At 34.7% G+C, this 16,182-nt stretch overlaps 2 protein-coding genes across 2 annotated transcripts; both read left to right on the forward strand.

The window, feature by feature from the left end:
- Positions 1-1,343: 1,343 nt before the first annotated feature.
- LOC114531086 (zinc finger CCHC domain-containing protein 24-like) lies at positions 1,344-11,425 on the forward strand. Its single transcript, XM_028552728.1, has 3 exons — positions 1,344-1,624; positions 9,428-9,685; positions 10,003-11,425. Exons 1-3 carry the CDS (start codon positions 1,553-1,555, stop codon positions 10,282-10,284), a joined length of 612 nt encoding a protein of 203 aa, XP_028408529.1. The 5' UTR covers positions 1,344-1,552; the 3' UTR covers positions 10,285-11,425.
- Positions 11,426-12,549: 1,124 nt separating this feature from the next.
- LOC114531121 (ankyrin repeat domain-containing protein 40-like) lies at positions 12,550-13,852 on the forward strand. The gene is made up of 2 exons (XM_028552769.1): positions 12,550-13,066; positions 13,335-13,852. Exons 1-2 carry the CDS (start codon positions 12,751-12,753, stop codon positions 13,847-13,849), a joined length of 831 nt encoding a protein of 276 aa, XP_028408570.1. The 5' UTR covers positions 12,550-12,750; the 3' UTR covers positions 13,850-13,852.
- Positions 13,853-16,182: the final 2,330 nt, after the last annotated feature.

The raw sequence follows: 16,182 nt of genomic DNA on the forward strand, positions 1-16,182 counted from the left end.
GGCTTTAAAGTTGATTGCATGGATATAAGAATATTCTTCCGTTAGACGTGTGACGTATATATTTTAAAACCTTCCTCTCCTGTAGCAATTCGCAATTAATGTATCAGTTTAAAGGGAGGTAGAAATCAGGACGTATAAAAAACAAACTATTCTTTGCTGGAGGTCTCTGATGAGCCCATGCAGCTAAATTTAATGATTTAACCCATCATCGGGAGATTTGCCAAAAAACCCGCGCGCAACCTTGGCTTTGCCTTTGAAGAAAGCTCGCTCTACCGTAATAAACGTATACGACCAGTTTTTCAACGAATTTTCAGCCAAACCAATCAGAAAGTACCACAGAAAATGATGATCATGATACTATTAAAATCGAGTGAAATTGATGATTTTTAAGTTTTTTTCGCTAGAAGGCAACATGGGAAGGCAATAACGTTGTATTTGTGTGTATATATACGTCAAGACAATTACATAACACCATTTGCACGGAAATTGCGCGTTTATTTATTTTATTATTGTTTTGGTATTCGTTTATTTCGATCAATGATTTTTAACAGAAAAATTATGCGCAGTATGATGTATGGCCTTCGTTAGACAACCTCACAGCACGACGTTTTAGTTGAATCGAATGACCTTGAGTAATAATCTGGGTGCATTTGACCTTAGACAAACGATTTCAATTTTCACATTTGCTATAAATTTCTTTCATGATATTAATACGGTCTGCTGCAATGCCTAGTAATGGCCGCGATGATATTAGTTACATATGTGCCCGTTCGTATACTCTGCGAGAGAAAATCCTATCTCGTTCAGAGCAGTTTTCCAGCTCTGATGGGTGACCTTTGTTTGGATGTGACCATATTTTTCGTTACAGAGTCTTTATCTCGTACCCGCTATTCTCTTGTCTATTTAGACCAGGTTAAATTTGTTTCTGCTATTTTGTCTTCGTGGTTTCCTTTCGGGGTTGTTTTTCACAAGTTTTGATTCAAAATATTGCTAAATAATCTCCAGTTACCATCTTAGTATCAGTATATATATATGATTTCTTATTTTGCCTCCCAAAGCCAACAGCATATTTTTTAAACATTTTTCACTAACGAAAGAATTGTTTTTCCTATAACTGCCCTTATGCACATACCCTTCCAACCCATCACATTTATTCTCTGTTTTCACTGTTACTTTAAAATGTCCTTATATGTTACTAGTGTTATTATAGGCAATTTTTCACTGTAGAAATCAAATCACGAAGTCTTACTCCGATTCTCGATAGCCCAAATTTTGTAACTTTATAGCTTTATATAATTATTCTGTAATTTTAAATAGGTATCAATATGCGTAAAACTAATAATAATAAAATGGCTGGTCGTAAAAAAATTGATTGACCGGAAATAAAAATGATTACAGGAAACGTCACTATTACATAAAAGGCAACAGCGAGACATTCATTGACAAATTCTTATTAAAACGAAACATTCGACGCAAAACTGCCGTACCTTGAAGCGTATAATCACTTGCGCAAATTCGCAACGAGGCCAAGGACATTGCGCTGGTTTACAAGATGATGGAAACACAATTGTTATCGAATTATTCAAGGAATTACTTCAATTTCAATAAGACGGAGGCCAAAGAGGTTCGTTATATATCTCCTTAATTGCGCAGATAGCAAGATTTCACGCGCTGATATAAGTTATATGTATATAAATATAGATCGGGGTGCCTTCGCGTAATATGTACCCCTAGTAAGAAGAAGTAGACTTATCAAACACTAGCATTGTCACTACGTGTCATCCGCTTATGTCTGTTCTATATATACAATGGGATGATTTTATTGCAGGTTGGGAAATGGTTAATCTACACATGTCAATGCAATTCAAACGCTTTCTATACTTGCATTTATGTCATGTTTGCATTAATTGTTGAAAGATTTCATCATTTTAATGTGAATCCTCACAAGCTTTTAGGCGTTTTGGGGCTTTTTGTGGCTTATTAAATAAAGATGTTTTAGTAATGTTGTGACCTAGGAGGAATAGAAGCCTTTGCATATATCAGTATTTGTTTCTCGGGGACACAAAGTAAAGTGGAAGAGTCTGAGATAATCAGCATGCATCGCAAATCGATTCCTTAAGTATCCCCTAAAAAGGCGCGACTACGATTTGCAGCCAGGTGAACGATATGATATTATATGTGTCGATCATTCCTTGCAAGCCGGTGAAAAAGTATATTTGATTGCGTATTAACCGCGCGGCAGTTTCACTCATGTGCAATTTTCATCACATATCCATTGACCTCTAAACATAGATACTGCATGGGCTTAGCGTTAACTAAGCCACGTTGCGTTGTGATATTGAGTTAACGCAAGCATAATATAATATATTAGGTGATATATGAATTGATTCGTTGGCAGGATGCCATTGGGTATACTACATCCGATAGATTACGGATAGAATAATTTATTGTTGGTATGCTTGCATGTTTTTTTATTTATATTAGACCAGACAATAATTTATTGTCTAAATATATATCCCCTTGTACTCCCCATCTACGACGGAAACATATACAATGCTATGGAAAGTAAATATGATTTGAAATTGCTCCATGTTAAGTTTAGGCAAGCTCGATAGCTCTCGATTTTTCCGCATTGAATCAACATTTGCGCACGTTATGCTAATTAGGTTGAGAGCGCATCCACTTTAAGACAGAGATTGTCTGTAAGTAAACAATCGTACTATAAATTCACCTCAAGGCATTGTTTATGTTTTCAGCGTGATATAATCGTTCTTTATTAAGTAATATGATGCATCGTTATATTTACAATATTATTGATCACAGCAAATATCAGGTTTTGATTTGTTGAAAGGCCTATTATTTTGCGAGCTTTCATGTATGCACAACTAAGGCATAAAAATATTTATGCATTTCTCGGCATTTTTCATCAAGACTTAACTTCTTCATTTCTAATGTGGTAGTTAAGGTAGTTAATATAAATCTCAATTATAAATATTGTTTGAGTGGATTAGCACGAATTTGATATAGATGAAAACTTTTTTTTAGTTCAAGTGCTTCCTGCAATATGACGCAAACACCTAGCAAATATCGCAGGGTGAATCATATTCCTTCTTCTTCATATTCATTGCTCTTATTAGTACCAGTCATGCACGTACGCATTATTGGTACTATTGAAAGCAGGTACCATAACGTCATCTCCTAACTAGAAACGATACTAATTAGTAATGACTTGACCCTAATTCAATACTACGTATTATATTTTGCCCTAATTCGTGCCTGCTTTGTTCCGTATAGTAGCCGGATTATTATCTTGTTTTAATCAATTGTTGAAAGGGATCCTTCGGGTTGACAACGCATTATTTAATTTAGATGAAACAAACAGGCTGCTTTATATATAAAGGTCTGATAAAAAAGCGCCATTTGATAGGACGGAAATCTCTCAGAGTATTAAAAGAAATCACTTCCAACCAAATTTCCTGATTGCATTACGTTTTCTAAGCGCTTCTTATGTGTGTGTGCGGCGCGTGCCTTAACCATTCGGCGCAAACGGCAGGACGTATGGAACCGGGTTAATCCGAGCATGTATAAAGTTATTGATTTTCTTAGGATCCCCACGAATTGACCAAAGCTATAATAAGAATAAACGAAGAAAAAAATACCGCCATTGCGTGCGGTTTTGACTTAAATATTTGGCCCTTTTTACTTTTTAGGCCAAAACAATAGAAACCATATGTACGTTTATTGGATTCAATTCAATTTCTCATGCAGAGATTGCTCGATTCGATCGTAGATAAGCAATTAATAGCTTAACCACAGCCATGCATAGTCCCCTGCGGGACGTTATTCATGTATAAATTTGTAGGTGACATCTATATTTCTTATCTTGCTAAAAGAATCCGGTTACTAAATATCAATAGGGCTCCTGTGGTCTGATTGAAATTTTCTATCAGGATATTAATAGTCTATAAGTAAATGTTATTGCATCGATTTCTTATTAGCTGCAAATTTTTTTTTGAGAATAAAGTTTTGCCTGAAGGCATTTTTGGGGTTTTTTATATTATTACGCTCAAAAAATTAAAAAAAACAGTGACAGTAATGAGGGGCTATAGGGACGTTGACGTGGAGACCTAAATCTTTAATTTAAGTCCCTATAGAAACAAGTTCAAAGGGTGCCAGTTCGAATTTTTTATTATAAGGAAATAATATTAACAAGTGTAAAAAATAATTATAAGATATTTACAAGCATGCAGTATTAAAGATATAATGAAATATGCAAATTATGAGCACTGATGGAAATTCAAAAAAATATGTTGTATTCATAATACAGATAAAATAATGACACTGTCGTTTTTTTAAAGACCCATGCATAAGATCTATTTGTTTATATTTTGTTGGAAGGTTAGTCTACGCATGAACTTTTCATTAGCTAGATGATGTTTTGCACAAAGTGTTTTGCATATCCAGGTTTCATGTAATGATAAAATAAGCTCATAATATATCCTCATTTAGTAATTTACGGTAATATTATATGAATTCCCGAGTTTTACTGAGCTAGGGTATATTTTGCATAATTTGTTCTGCTACACATTTCGTGTCCCAATGATGACCTGAGTGTATATTCAAAAACACACTTCAAACGATATAAGATTTAAAGCAGAACACTGTTATTTTAAACGCTTGAAACTGCCATTTCGGCAATCTATATGAAAAAGAAAACAAACAAGCGAAATAGCAATCACCGCCAAGAATACATAAAGCGATTACACATGAAAAGTGAGATGTTGTTTAGTTTTCTTGAATCACGAGGTTATATAACGATGTTTCCTATATTCTTTACCATCATTACAGGTATCGTACTTTGATCTAAATCATGCACGTATTTTTTGTGTTTGTTTATCTCGCACTACGTTGTTTGGTATATTCACAGTTATATTACACTCCAGACATAAGTACAAAGTACCATTGCCGGTACCAATTAATCTTGTATGGCTGTTAAACATCAATTTTATAACATAGGAGGCATTTCCGAGTTTTGACGGATGTGATACACATGAGAAGGTCTGCCTGTAGACACAATAATTTAGCAAACGATAAACATCGAATTTCACTGAAACTCATGTGATTTGTGCATGAAAGAGTCTTTTATCCCCTCAATTATATTAAGTCGTAGAGCCTTGCGGAAAGATATACTGCAGGACAAGTCCTGATTTCCATCGCCTGGAACGCATGAAAAGCCATGAATACATGCTTGCCATGCAGCAATTAATATTCTGAAAGTTTTAAGTATAACCGACACAATGGCAATGTTGTGTTATCATGCAGCAATAATGTTTCATTGGATGACTGAAAAATGTCCGAGTGATTGTGTCAAGTGTTTATGTCAAGTGTTCCTACTCGGTGGATCTTTGAATTCGATACAGAATGTCTAGACTCGAGCAAAATATATATTATTGAACAGCCTGCATTTGTCAGTCATAACCTTTGCGTAAAAAAGGAGAAAATTACATGGCGAGTTACAATCCGGCCTCAAATGAAAATACCTTTCTTCATTTCAAAAGAGAATCTTCTATCTAAAACTTATTTTGTCAAAGGTCTCTCAAATTTATTTGAAATTGGACGCGATTTGTGAAGTACCTAAAAAGCAACCTATCTTAAGTACTTTTATCTTGTATGATTTGAATATAGCTTAAATATACAGTATATGTTATCATTTGGTCGTCTGAATTAACTGAACTTACTGAATTAACTGAATGGATGCTTATCTGAATTAAATTAATGGCTGCGGTGTCGTTTAGTCAGTGTAGCATGACTTGCCAACAAATATGTTCCTCCCTGGAAACCCTTCACATCCAGAAATTATTTTCGTAGAATGGCATTTTTTTGGTTACATAAACTAAGTAACGAAATAACTTTTCTGAGAAGCCAATATTTTTTACCATGCTGTGACGTCTTGATCGAGACTTCATCAAAATACCGATTCTTTCGTGAACCTCAGCACGACTCGAAACTCAGACATTTACACAAGTTATCAATTATTCTAATTATATTTTGCTGTGTTTTTTAACACGATTCCTTTGCAAAATTCGCGGGCACGGCTCAGATCATGTAAACCTGTCGACAAGTTCAATTTACAAATCAAAGCTTGTTTTCTTTGCAATGAAGGACTTCCCATTTCGCGCAGCGTATGGTAATTCTGAACGTCTAACACAAATCCATTACCACACGCCTGCATTGTAAGTGTTGAGTGCGCAGATATCCACCTCTACAGCGGTTTGTGTGATTATTTTTTATGCGTATGAAATTTACTCATAGTTTACGATCATTACGTACCATGCATACATGCAAAGTTCTATATTTGTGTGACTGATTTAAAAGACATCCCATAATCAACTGGCGTCACACAGTAGATTTAAATTCTTTAAATGGGCAAGGAGGAAAAACGTCGTATATTTGCGAGATGAAAAAGACGTGATCAAAATTCCAAGAATTATTTTACTAACGTCTGTTGAACGTCTTAATTATTAACATTGAGTTTTGGAACATTTCCACACGCATTCAAAGTTAATTAAAGGTCGTGAAAATGCGTTATTGTTGTCTTTACTCTCACACAGCGGTGTACTGTCTGATTGATTTTCCCCTACAGCGTAAACGAACATATGCTAGCTATATTTTCTATGATGAAAGCCTCATACACGTCTTCACAACAAATATTGTAAAATTTCAACAAACCGGGGGGGGGAGAATTGAGAAGCATGAATACGCTTATTCTCAAGGCGCATGATATCAAACGTAGTCGCAAAATTGACATCTGGAAAACAACTGAAGTATTTCTTATTATTCATTTCAAGCCTCTCATCTTTGACGGGTGAACTGTGCATCTTTCGTTCCCTAAAAAAATTTTAAGTCTTCATAAGTGCTGCTTTGTGCTCGCTCTCGACGGATTAACTTTGTAGCTTTCGCAAGTTTTGTTTTCGCTATTGTTGCATGGAATGAATGATCATGAATAGACAGAACCAACTATATATGTGTTAAAAATGTAACATACTTCAGTAAAATTTACAATTGTCAACTTAGTTGTGTGTTATCTAAGATACAGTTTCAGTAGGAAAACAAGCATGCTCTGGGCAGGAACCAGATATGAATAAACCTGTGGAACAGGTTTTCTTTGAGCAACCGGTAATGGGGGGAAATGGATATTCAATCAAGTTGCTAGACCAAATAGCATGACAGCAGAGAGGGTAGGAAGCAAGTTTAAACTGAGAGGACTTGGGCATTTTGAGGCAAATTTTCTCACAACTTTAGGAGGCACATACTGAGATTGTTTATTTGTGTAAATGTGGCTAGAAAACAACATTTTTCGACTTTTCTGTTGACCTTTGTCTTTTGAAAATTTGTGAAAGTACAAAGGCCAAAATTTAGTTATAAGGTGTGGCAAATGACCGATTACTCCGTCGCCAGAATCCTCAGAAAAATTCATACTGTATTTTCAAAGATTCTTTCATGAATATCCCTTCTCGTGAGCAAATGGTGTTGAACTGATTATTACACTTCTCGAGTTTCAAGGTCATTCAAAGCGAGAATTTCAAAATTTTCGTGACCTTGTTTAAGTTCAGACTGAACGTCATTGGCCTATTTTGTTGACGAACGTAATTGACTTTTGTCAATTCAAAACAATCGAAATCTGTCATCACTGCCAGACGGTCCCTCAAGTGACCGCAATTAAATCACATTATAGACTATAAATATGCTATAATAATGTTAGACTGCGTGTCCCGGTCAAGGTCGGTCACCCTCAAGCTACTAAAACAAACTAATATTGTTAGTATACATGTATTTATACTTAATCTTTAAACTTCGTGTGGTATATACTAATTTTAGAGCGGTCTAAGTTGGTCTAAGTTGTTAAGCTCGCATTGAATATCACCCACCATGAAACCGATTGACATAAAATGACAAAAAAATTTTAAACCTCTGAGCCGATAAATCGAGAATGGCCGTTTTGTACCCAAGCCTTTATGCGGTGCACCGGTACTGGGACGGTTTATTTTTGGATCATGACAAACAAGCATTGACACTCACAGTGCCAGAGGGGGTGGTGAGCGAGACGAATACCCTTCATTGCGATAATGCTTGCATCCTTTCCATAGTTTTCATTCACGAACATTGCCATCACGAATAATTTTATACGCATACCATTAGCCTGTGTCAGAAGTCGGAAATGGTTATCCTAAGCAGCCATTTTGCGTTATGTATTAAATACTATGCGTCATGAATGTTGAGCTAAGGTTATTTACTCGTTGGAAGCGGTAGTTTATTGAATGGTAAAAAGCTAAAAATATTTAAGATCTGAACACGAATGACTGCGAAAGATTTTGCAGATGTCCCGGACTGGATTTGAAGTTGTAGACCACTGATATACAAAGTTCAGTGGTCCAGTTTAGCAGCTGTTCTCTTTAATTAACCACGCAACTTCTTTCTCAACTCTCGGAGCACTTTTCCCATTCTCTCCAGTTATGTAGAACAAAGCAATTATCACCCATAAAACCTTGTCTTCAAACTTCTTTATAACTGTACTAAATGTTCATGATTGGACAGCATGTCGATAATGTGAAGCAATCTCCAACCATTAATTTAGCCGTTCCATATCTAAACTTCCTAGCTATACTGGTCTAGCCGGCAGAGATGCAGGTTCGGTTCTTCAAAATGTCGTATCTTTCGAAGTCATGAGGTCTTTCTACCATTCCATCCTTCTCATCATTCATGCCCATATAGGCACAGCAGTTTTAAGTGTTTATGTTTATGTAAGAAGCTCATTCGAACTATTTGTCAACAGCCATATATATACCCTGTAATTAATGTGCATGACTTTTTACTGCGTCAATTTTTGGAAACCACTGAAGGACATCGATCAGATCCTGAAAATTACCTGTCAAAACGGGAGTAAAATTAAAAAAAAAACGCACTCGATGAACGATGCTAAAAATTAAGTAAATCACAAGAAGTAGGATTTACAAAGCAGCCTACTGTATAATTGACTTATTTATTTGCCTAGCAGCTTCTTTCTGTTTTTGGATATGTCCGCGGGTGGGATGGATTTGACTGTAGTTGTTTATGATCTGAGTTAATATAAACTCCCATGACGAGTGCTTATTGGGTTGTTTACAGCCTAAAATGTTTTCTTTGCCCCTGACTAAATTAAAATCCTTGTTACCAAGTCGTGATTGGTATCTCTAGAGCAACTTGAGAATAAAAATTGTTTACAATTTTGCTAAAATTTGTTATACACATTTTTGTTGCGAGATTGATGGCTTTTATATTTTTTTGCATACTTTTTGCAACTTCAGCAATTTCAAAGCTTAACGCTTGGGTAACATGAAGCTAGAAAGGAGATTCGACACAGATTGATGGTATTTTCTTCAATTTCCAGGAGCTGTACGACAGATATTCCAGTAAAGATATCTTTGATGTATTCGCAGCCGACTTGCTGCAACAACTCTCTGATTTTCAAACTTCTCCGGCAAAATCAGAAGAGGATCCTTGGAAATCATTTGAACCATATCCTCCAGGATTTTTTGATGACCTCCCGGTGTCACCAGACGCGACGAAGAAGGCGAGACGACCACCTGACGGTTACCTATGTCATTTGTGTTTTTGTAAGGGACATTATATCAAAGATTGTCCTCAGGTAAATAGCTCTTTGCTGGCACGCTCTTCAAGGCGTGTGATTAAAGTTAAAATACCTTTAGACATTTTAAAACTAGATGATATGACTCTTGATGCTGAATAATTTCTCATGGCATTATTTCTAGCATGAGTGGCATCTACAACTAAGAAATAAACATATTTTAAAGTTATATTCAATGGGCAACTGCACATGCACTTTGTGTTTCTAAACTGCTTGAAAAGCTTTAGTTTAGAACTACACTGGCAGTCAAGTAAAAGTATCTAACTTCAGACATTTTTAATAAGGATTTATTGAAATTAATCATGTCATTAAAACAGGCGAGACCAAAAGGGGAAGGACTCACACCGTACCAGGGGAAGAAGCGGTGTTTTGGTGAATACAAATGTCCCACATGCAAACGTAAGTGGATGAGTGGAAACAGTTGGGCGAATATGGGACAAATGTGTGTGAAATGTCACATCAACGTGTATCCGCACAAGCAGAGACCGCTGGACAAACCTGACGGACTTGATGTCTCAGATCAGGCGAAGGAACACCCGCAGCATTTATGTGAAAAATGCAAGGCACTTGGGTACTATTGTCGTAGAGCCCAAAATTGAGCATAGGCATAGGTAACATTTTGGTAATAATTTTTTTATCTATCAACTGGGATATACATTAAGGGCAACTATATATATATATCATGAAATGTGAGAAATACGTTATTTTGATCATTTTGATTTTCAAAACATCAGTCATTTTAAAGTAAAGATACTCTTATTTCCCGTTTGGGTTTGTCAAAAGAGAATGTCTCTTTATTTTTCTACAAGTACAATTTTCAATCGATAGATTTTCAAAAAGATCACTTTTGTGTAATAAGTTGTCGTCTTTTTCATAACGATTTCATATTTTCAGTACGAGAAGAAAATATGAAAAAATGTAAAGAATAACGTATTTTTCACGTTACATATACACGTAGAAAACGACTTTCGAAAGACATACTTGCGAAAATATTTTGAATTCCGCTTATTTTTTATCCATTTGAAGGATTTATATCAGTACAATTAACACTGACATGGTTGCAGTGAACTGTGAGAATTAAGCACTAAATTAGGCATTGAATAATTGAGCATTGATACAGTTCACATAATCGATGTGCTTGATACAAATATCAAGCAAAAATTCACACCTTTTTTGTTACAAGAATCGTAAATATTTTCGCCCAAAAAGATGACTTCTTTAGGTTAAAGTAAAAAATGTAAACAACGTTTATATATGATCACACCAAAAAGGAAAATTTTACCGAAATTCAACGATATTGAACGACGTTTAAAGGACGACTTTGCTTAAATATATATTTTTATTTCAAGAGCTTCTTGACGACATTTTTTAAGGTTTGGCAGACAGCCGAAACTAGCTCTAAAAGAATGGAACTTTTAATAAAACAAATTTAAATAAAACATAGAGAAAAACAAAAGAATAGAAAAGGGAATATATTTGCAGACATTTTTATTTAGTTTTTTTTAGAAATCATGGTTGGTGTACAAATTTGCAAGTGATTGCTTATAAGATAAGATATATATTAATAATATATGTTTAATATATACAATAATATACTATCAAGACTTTTAGTGGAGAAATATAATTTGTAAAACTGATTTTTAGCGAATCATAGCTGAAGAGTATATATTTCTATGTTGTATCTGATAATTATTTTAAATGAAGTAGATAATAATTTTCAATGTACTATAGTACAGTAGGAAGCTATGACATGTAATTATACAAGGTATATATTTAGAATCACGACCCCTTTTGCATATTGCTATACAGTCACGTTCATGCAATGACCAACATTTTTGGAAACAAGTTTTGGAAATTCAATTTGTTCCTTAGTCACTATAAATGTTTTATGCAAAGGGTCAATTTTAAACCAAAAAGATACAGGACGATTGTATAAATTTTAGTGGAATAAATGAAGATTATATAATTTTTTTAATATGGACTGTAGCATTGTAAGACATTGTAATTTAGAAGAGAATAAATTTTGTAATACATTCGTGTGAAAAGACCTTTTTGTAAGAGGAATTAAAGAATATAAATGAAGAATTATTAAACGTATTCTTTTCCTTATTAAGGCTGGATTTCCACTTGCAGAGAAATGGTTCGCAAAGTTGGTAAAATTATGAGAGATTAGTGTATAAATTTTTTTTAGTGTTGGTGAATAAAAAAGAAAAGTTTTTTGTCATTGTATAAGGGGTATGTTTCGTGAAGATAAAAAGAGTTTCCAATAAGTTAAAATGTTTAAAAGAATTTTGTATAGTTCAGAATTTCTCGGTTGAAACAACTTTATTTCGGTTTCAAATTTATATCAGAGTTATAGTTCTTATAGAACTAAAAACACAATCACTTAATTTCGACTGGTTCTATAAGAATGACAAAAGATATGACGGATTTTATTTCTACAAACTTTCTGAGCGCTGATTGGACATTTAAAATAGGGAAATTTTATTCTTAAATTCCATTGATCATTCCTCGGGCACAGCCCCGTTTCCAGGCTTTCAGGTATATCGCGGATAACGGCACTGAGCGCGCGGAGGTGTTGGGGGAGGTTTCCAAATTTGTTATTTCACAATACTGCGCATTTATTCAATAATATCAATAATATTAATTTGCATAATTGTTAACATGTTCAGCAATAAAATTGAACATAGAAGGCCGATAAATTTCAAAATTTCTATACTTTTTGCTTTTTGAACTTTTTGGTAGACAACGTCACCTAAAATACTGTAGGCTCAGTATTGAAATTTTTTTACTACTTGGTGTAAGTATGGATATTTTCTCCAAATCATAAATATCGATATGAATACCGATACCACTGTACCGACTACCGATACCACTGTGCCGATACTATCGCCCATCGGCCATCACTAGGTTGAGCACTATGAGTACTCTTCATTGATTGAAAGAAAATTGAAAATTATTTGATTGATTAATCGTCGTATAATCGACTTCATTTGGGGACTTGAGTTTTGAAATATCACATTCTGAAATCGCCTAGAACATTTTTTAAAAAATTCTGTTCCAAAATGCAAAGTTATAAAAATTTGGAGGAATTGTTGCGAGAGACGGCTTGCTTGGGGGACGTGGAGAAGGTTGGTGTGTTGGTCCGTGCGAAGGTTGATGTAAACTCCCGAAATTCAGTCAATGGATGGACTCCACTACACTGGGCTGCCAGGCGAAACCATAAGGATGTTGTAACCTATTTATTGCAGCATGGTGCCAATCCAAGCATTCGCTCATTTAAAGATGAACTTGCAGCTGATGTAACCCAAAGTGAGGATATCAAATTTCTTTTGTTAAGTGAAGAAGGAAATGATACAAAGAATTGCAGTTCAAATTATAGTAAGTATTAATAACTGGCAGATGTTGTTCACAGAGTGGGTACATCACCCCAACTTGTTTAAAAAGTCATGTGAGTACTGTATCTCACAGCTGGTTTTGTTTTGGTACATGCTTTGATTGAGATTTAGTTTTACCTCTACCTGGGTACAACATTTTTTGGCAGATTTCATTTACCTCTAGGCATTAATGATCTAGCTTTTACTTAGAAGAAAAACAGTTTTTTTTCATAAAGGAGTATAACCTAAACATTCACTTTTATTATTGTCAGATGCAGTGGAGCTTTCAAACTTGGAAAGTTGCACACCAAAAGAGAAAATCACTAAATTTGTCCCAAATTATCTCTTAAACCCTGCATTCCCTTATTCTGAAAGTCCAAAAGATTTTGCTACTAGAATTGGCATCCAGAAGATGGGTCTTGCAACACAAGATTGTGGTTTGCCAAGTTCAGACCAAATCACATTCAATGGTAGCATGTCACCATGCAATGATGCTGACAATGTCGAAGTGGTGACCTTGGACAAAATGTGCACTACAGCTGTGAACAATTCTGCATTAGTCCTGAAGTGTCGTATTGCTGACTCTGAAGAGAGAGATTTTATTGAAATTGAACTGGATCAAAAGTGCGTAAAGTATGAAGCATTGAAAGAAACCTGTGCTGCCGAATTGAATGTTGACCTAACAAAGTTGAAAAAGATTAGAAAGCTGCCCAACACAATAATAAGAAATGATAAAGATGTCAAACGGCTAGTTCAGTATCAGGAATTAGAGATAGTTTTACAATAAATAATATATATATTATACATTTTGATCCATTTGTTCATTATGTGAACAAAAGTTAAACTCCAGTGATGGGTACCCATATGTAGCTCAGTGGGGTATATTACCGAGTGCTATCGGCCAAATTCGTGCGATAGTCGACGGCCGATGTTTACCCGAAATTTTGCGAACCCGTTTCCATATAGACATACACAGCTTCTGCTTGAATATTTATGTTGTGCGTCGAAAAACATATGATCTTTACAGGGCAGGTTTTGATGGATTTTCTTGTAATTGACCTTCAAAGATCTTTCTGAGATCCTTCAAAACAATGGCTTAATGTAACCACAATGTCTCTACGATGTCGGACTCAAAAACCGTCGAAATCGAACGTAACGTCGGGGGCAGTTTTGGCTTCAGTGTTATCGGCGGTGTAGATACTGAACTACCTCCGATGATCTGTGCCCTAGTTCACAACGGATCGGCTCAACTGAGCGGCAAGGTAGGCCGTGTTTGACTGTATGACACACCCTAAAAGCGCCTTTCGCTTTCGTCTGTACGTATGTTAAATTTCCGAAGCAATCTGCTTGTGTTCAAAATGAAATTCATTCGGTTTTGGGTATGTTTTTATGCCGTAATTGGCATTGACATATCTTTCATCGGTAACGGCCGTATTTATGTTGGATGTGTATTACATATGCCAATGTAAATTTAAGCTAGAATTCTTTATTATTTTAAGCCGTTTTATGGAAAAAATTCGACTTTATAGATTTGTACAATATGCCTTGTCGATTTTCATAAAACATTGTGTAAAATATATTGTAAATTCACACTAAGCCAGAGATTCCCAAACAATTGCCGACTAGTTTTAACAATATTTGGGTCAAGTGTGATTATATTTTACCCGTAGGTGGTAAAAGTCATAACAACACCAGCATTATTTGAATCCTACTCAATTTTTCATCTCTTTCAATTTGCTTAAACTAAATGCTTTAACTAGCTTGATTTAATTGTAATTGGTCGGAATTTGTAAATATTTTGAAGCATGCCTTAAATTTGTTTGTATTTGCCCGTGAATTATAATTTAAAAGCTAATTTGGCTAATTTATTCTTTAAGACCACTTTGTTAAGGTCAATTTGGTTTAAATAACAGAACGCAGAATATTTTAAAAGCTAATTTATTATATAGTATGTTACTTTCTTTGAAAGAATGTGACATTCCGATGGTATTTCGTGACTAATACAATGCTGATATGAACGTGTAGTAAATATCGATCGACACGGTGATATGGACTTCTGCGAACCGCGATCGAAAGCTCTTCAAACAATTAAAGCATACTGATTTAATATTTTGAGGAAATTTTTCATTATTTCCAAGTTTTACAAGTGTGTGTTAATGAGTTTATTGAGTTGACCTATTAAGGTCAACTTTTTCCTATGATTCCAATAAAATCATCCGGTCTTATACATGACTACCGTAAGACAATATAGACATTTGGCTATTTCCAAGCTTATATCAATAAACTCAAGTAAACTGTGTACATACGGATTGTACGTTAGTGTAGTGTAAGTAAGGGTACAATTTTAGCTACTCCAACACTTTCGATCTGATAGTTTTTACTGATAAATAACTCTTTAATTTCTCTAATTTTAATTAATAATATATTGTATGCTGATATTATGTTCATGGCTTGTTTGACTTACCTCAATCTAATTGGTTTAATTTCTACCGCATAATTGCTTTTATAATATATTCTACAACTTATTACCATTCAGACCAAAGGACTGTGCTCATTTGAATGCACATTCTGACAAAAGGGCTGTGCTCAATTCGAAGTCCTTGTCTTTTAAACCATTCAGGGCTAAAGCTTATCAATGTAACATAAATAATAGATGGAAGATAAAACTGTAGCAACTTACTCTTTCTAGACAGAATGACAATATTTCTAGTAATTAATACTACATGCTTTGGTCGAAAAACATTCCCATCAGCAGGTGCTTGAGATTGTATTTGTACAACGAATTATTGCCTGTAGTCAACATTCCTGGATTTTTCTTTTTGGACTTAATTTTTTTACCCCTAGTGTACATTAGCTTCTTCATAGGTTATAATATGAAATTCAAGTGCTGTCTTTCTCTTGCCAGATGTTTTTTTTATTAGGAATGCAATAAGTGATATTTGATTGATTGTTATGAATAGATAAGAAATTGAATAGCAAAAATGTTCAATAAACTCTAGAAATATCTTTTGATAGATAAGGTTAGGGGAATTCCTGCCTAAATGATTTTATTACTAAGTATGTCCCTGTTTAGAGCGCCATGCACTTTGCCTTACATATTGTTATAATTTTCAGTGATAA

Source organism: Dendronephthya gigantea, unplaced genomic scaffold (assembly GCF_004324835.1).
Source record: "Dendronephthya gigantea isolate DGI-Jeju-01 unplaced genomic scaffold, DenGig_1.0 000068F, whole genome shotgun sequence".
NCBI lineage: Eukaryota > Metazoa > Cnidaria > Anthozoa > Malacalcyonacea > Nephtheidae > Dendronephthya > Dendronephthya gigantea.

Bases quoted from the DNA above. Each gene is read 5' to 3' on its own strand.
- LOC114531086 (XM_028552728.1), top strand. From the start codon at position 1,553: ATGATGGAAACACAATTGTTATCGAATTATTCAAGGAATTACTTCAAT. The intron at 1,625-9,427 runs GTTCGTTATATA...TTCAATTTCCAG, and splicing joins ATAAGACGGAGGCCAAAGAG to GAGCTGTACGACAGATATTC. The intron at 9,686-10,002 runs GTAAATAGCTCT...TCATTAAAACAG, and splicing joins ATATCAAAGATTGTCCTCAG to GCGAGACCAAAAGGGGAAGG.
- LOC114531121 (XM_028552769.1), top strand. From the start codon at position 12,751: ATGCAAAGTTATAAAAATTTGGAGGAATTGTTGCGAGAGACGGCTTGC. The intron at 13,067-13,334 runs GTAAGTATTAAT...TATTATTGTCAG, and splicing joins GAATTGCAGTTCAAATTATA to ATGCAGTGGAGCTTTCAAAC.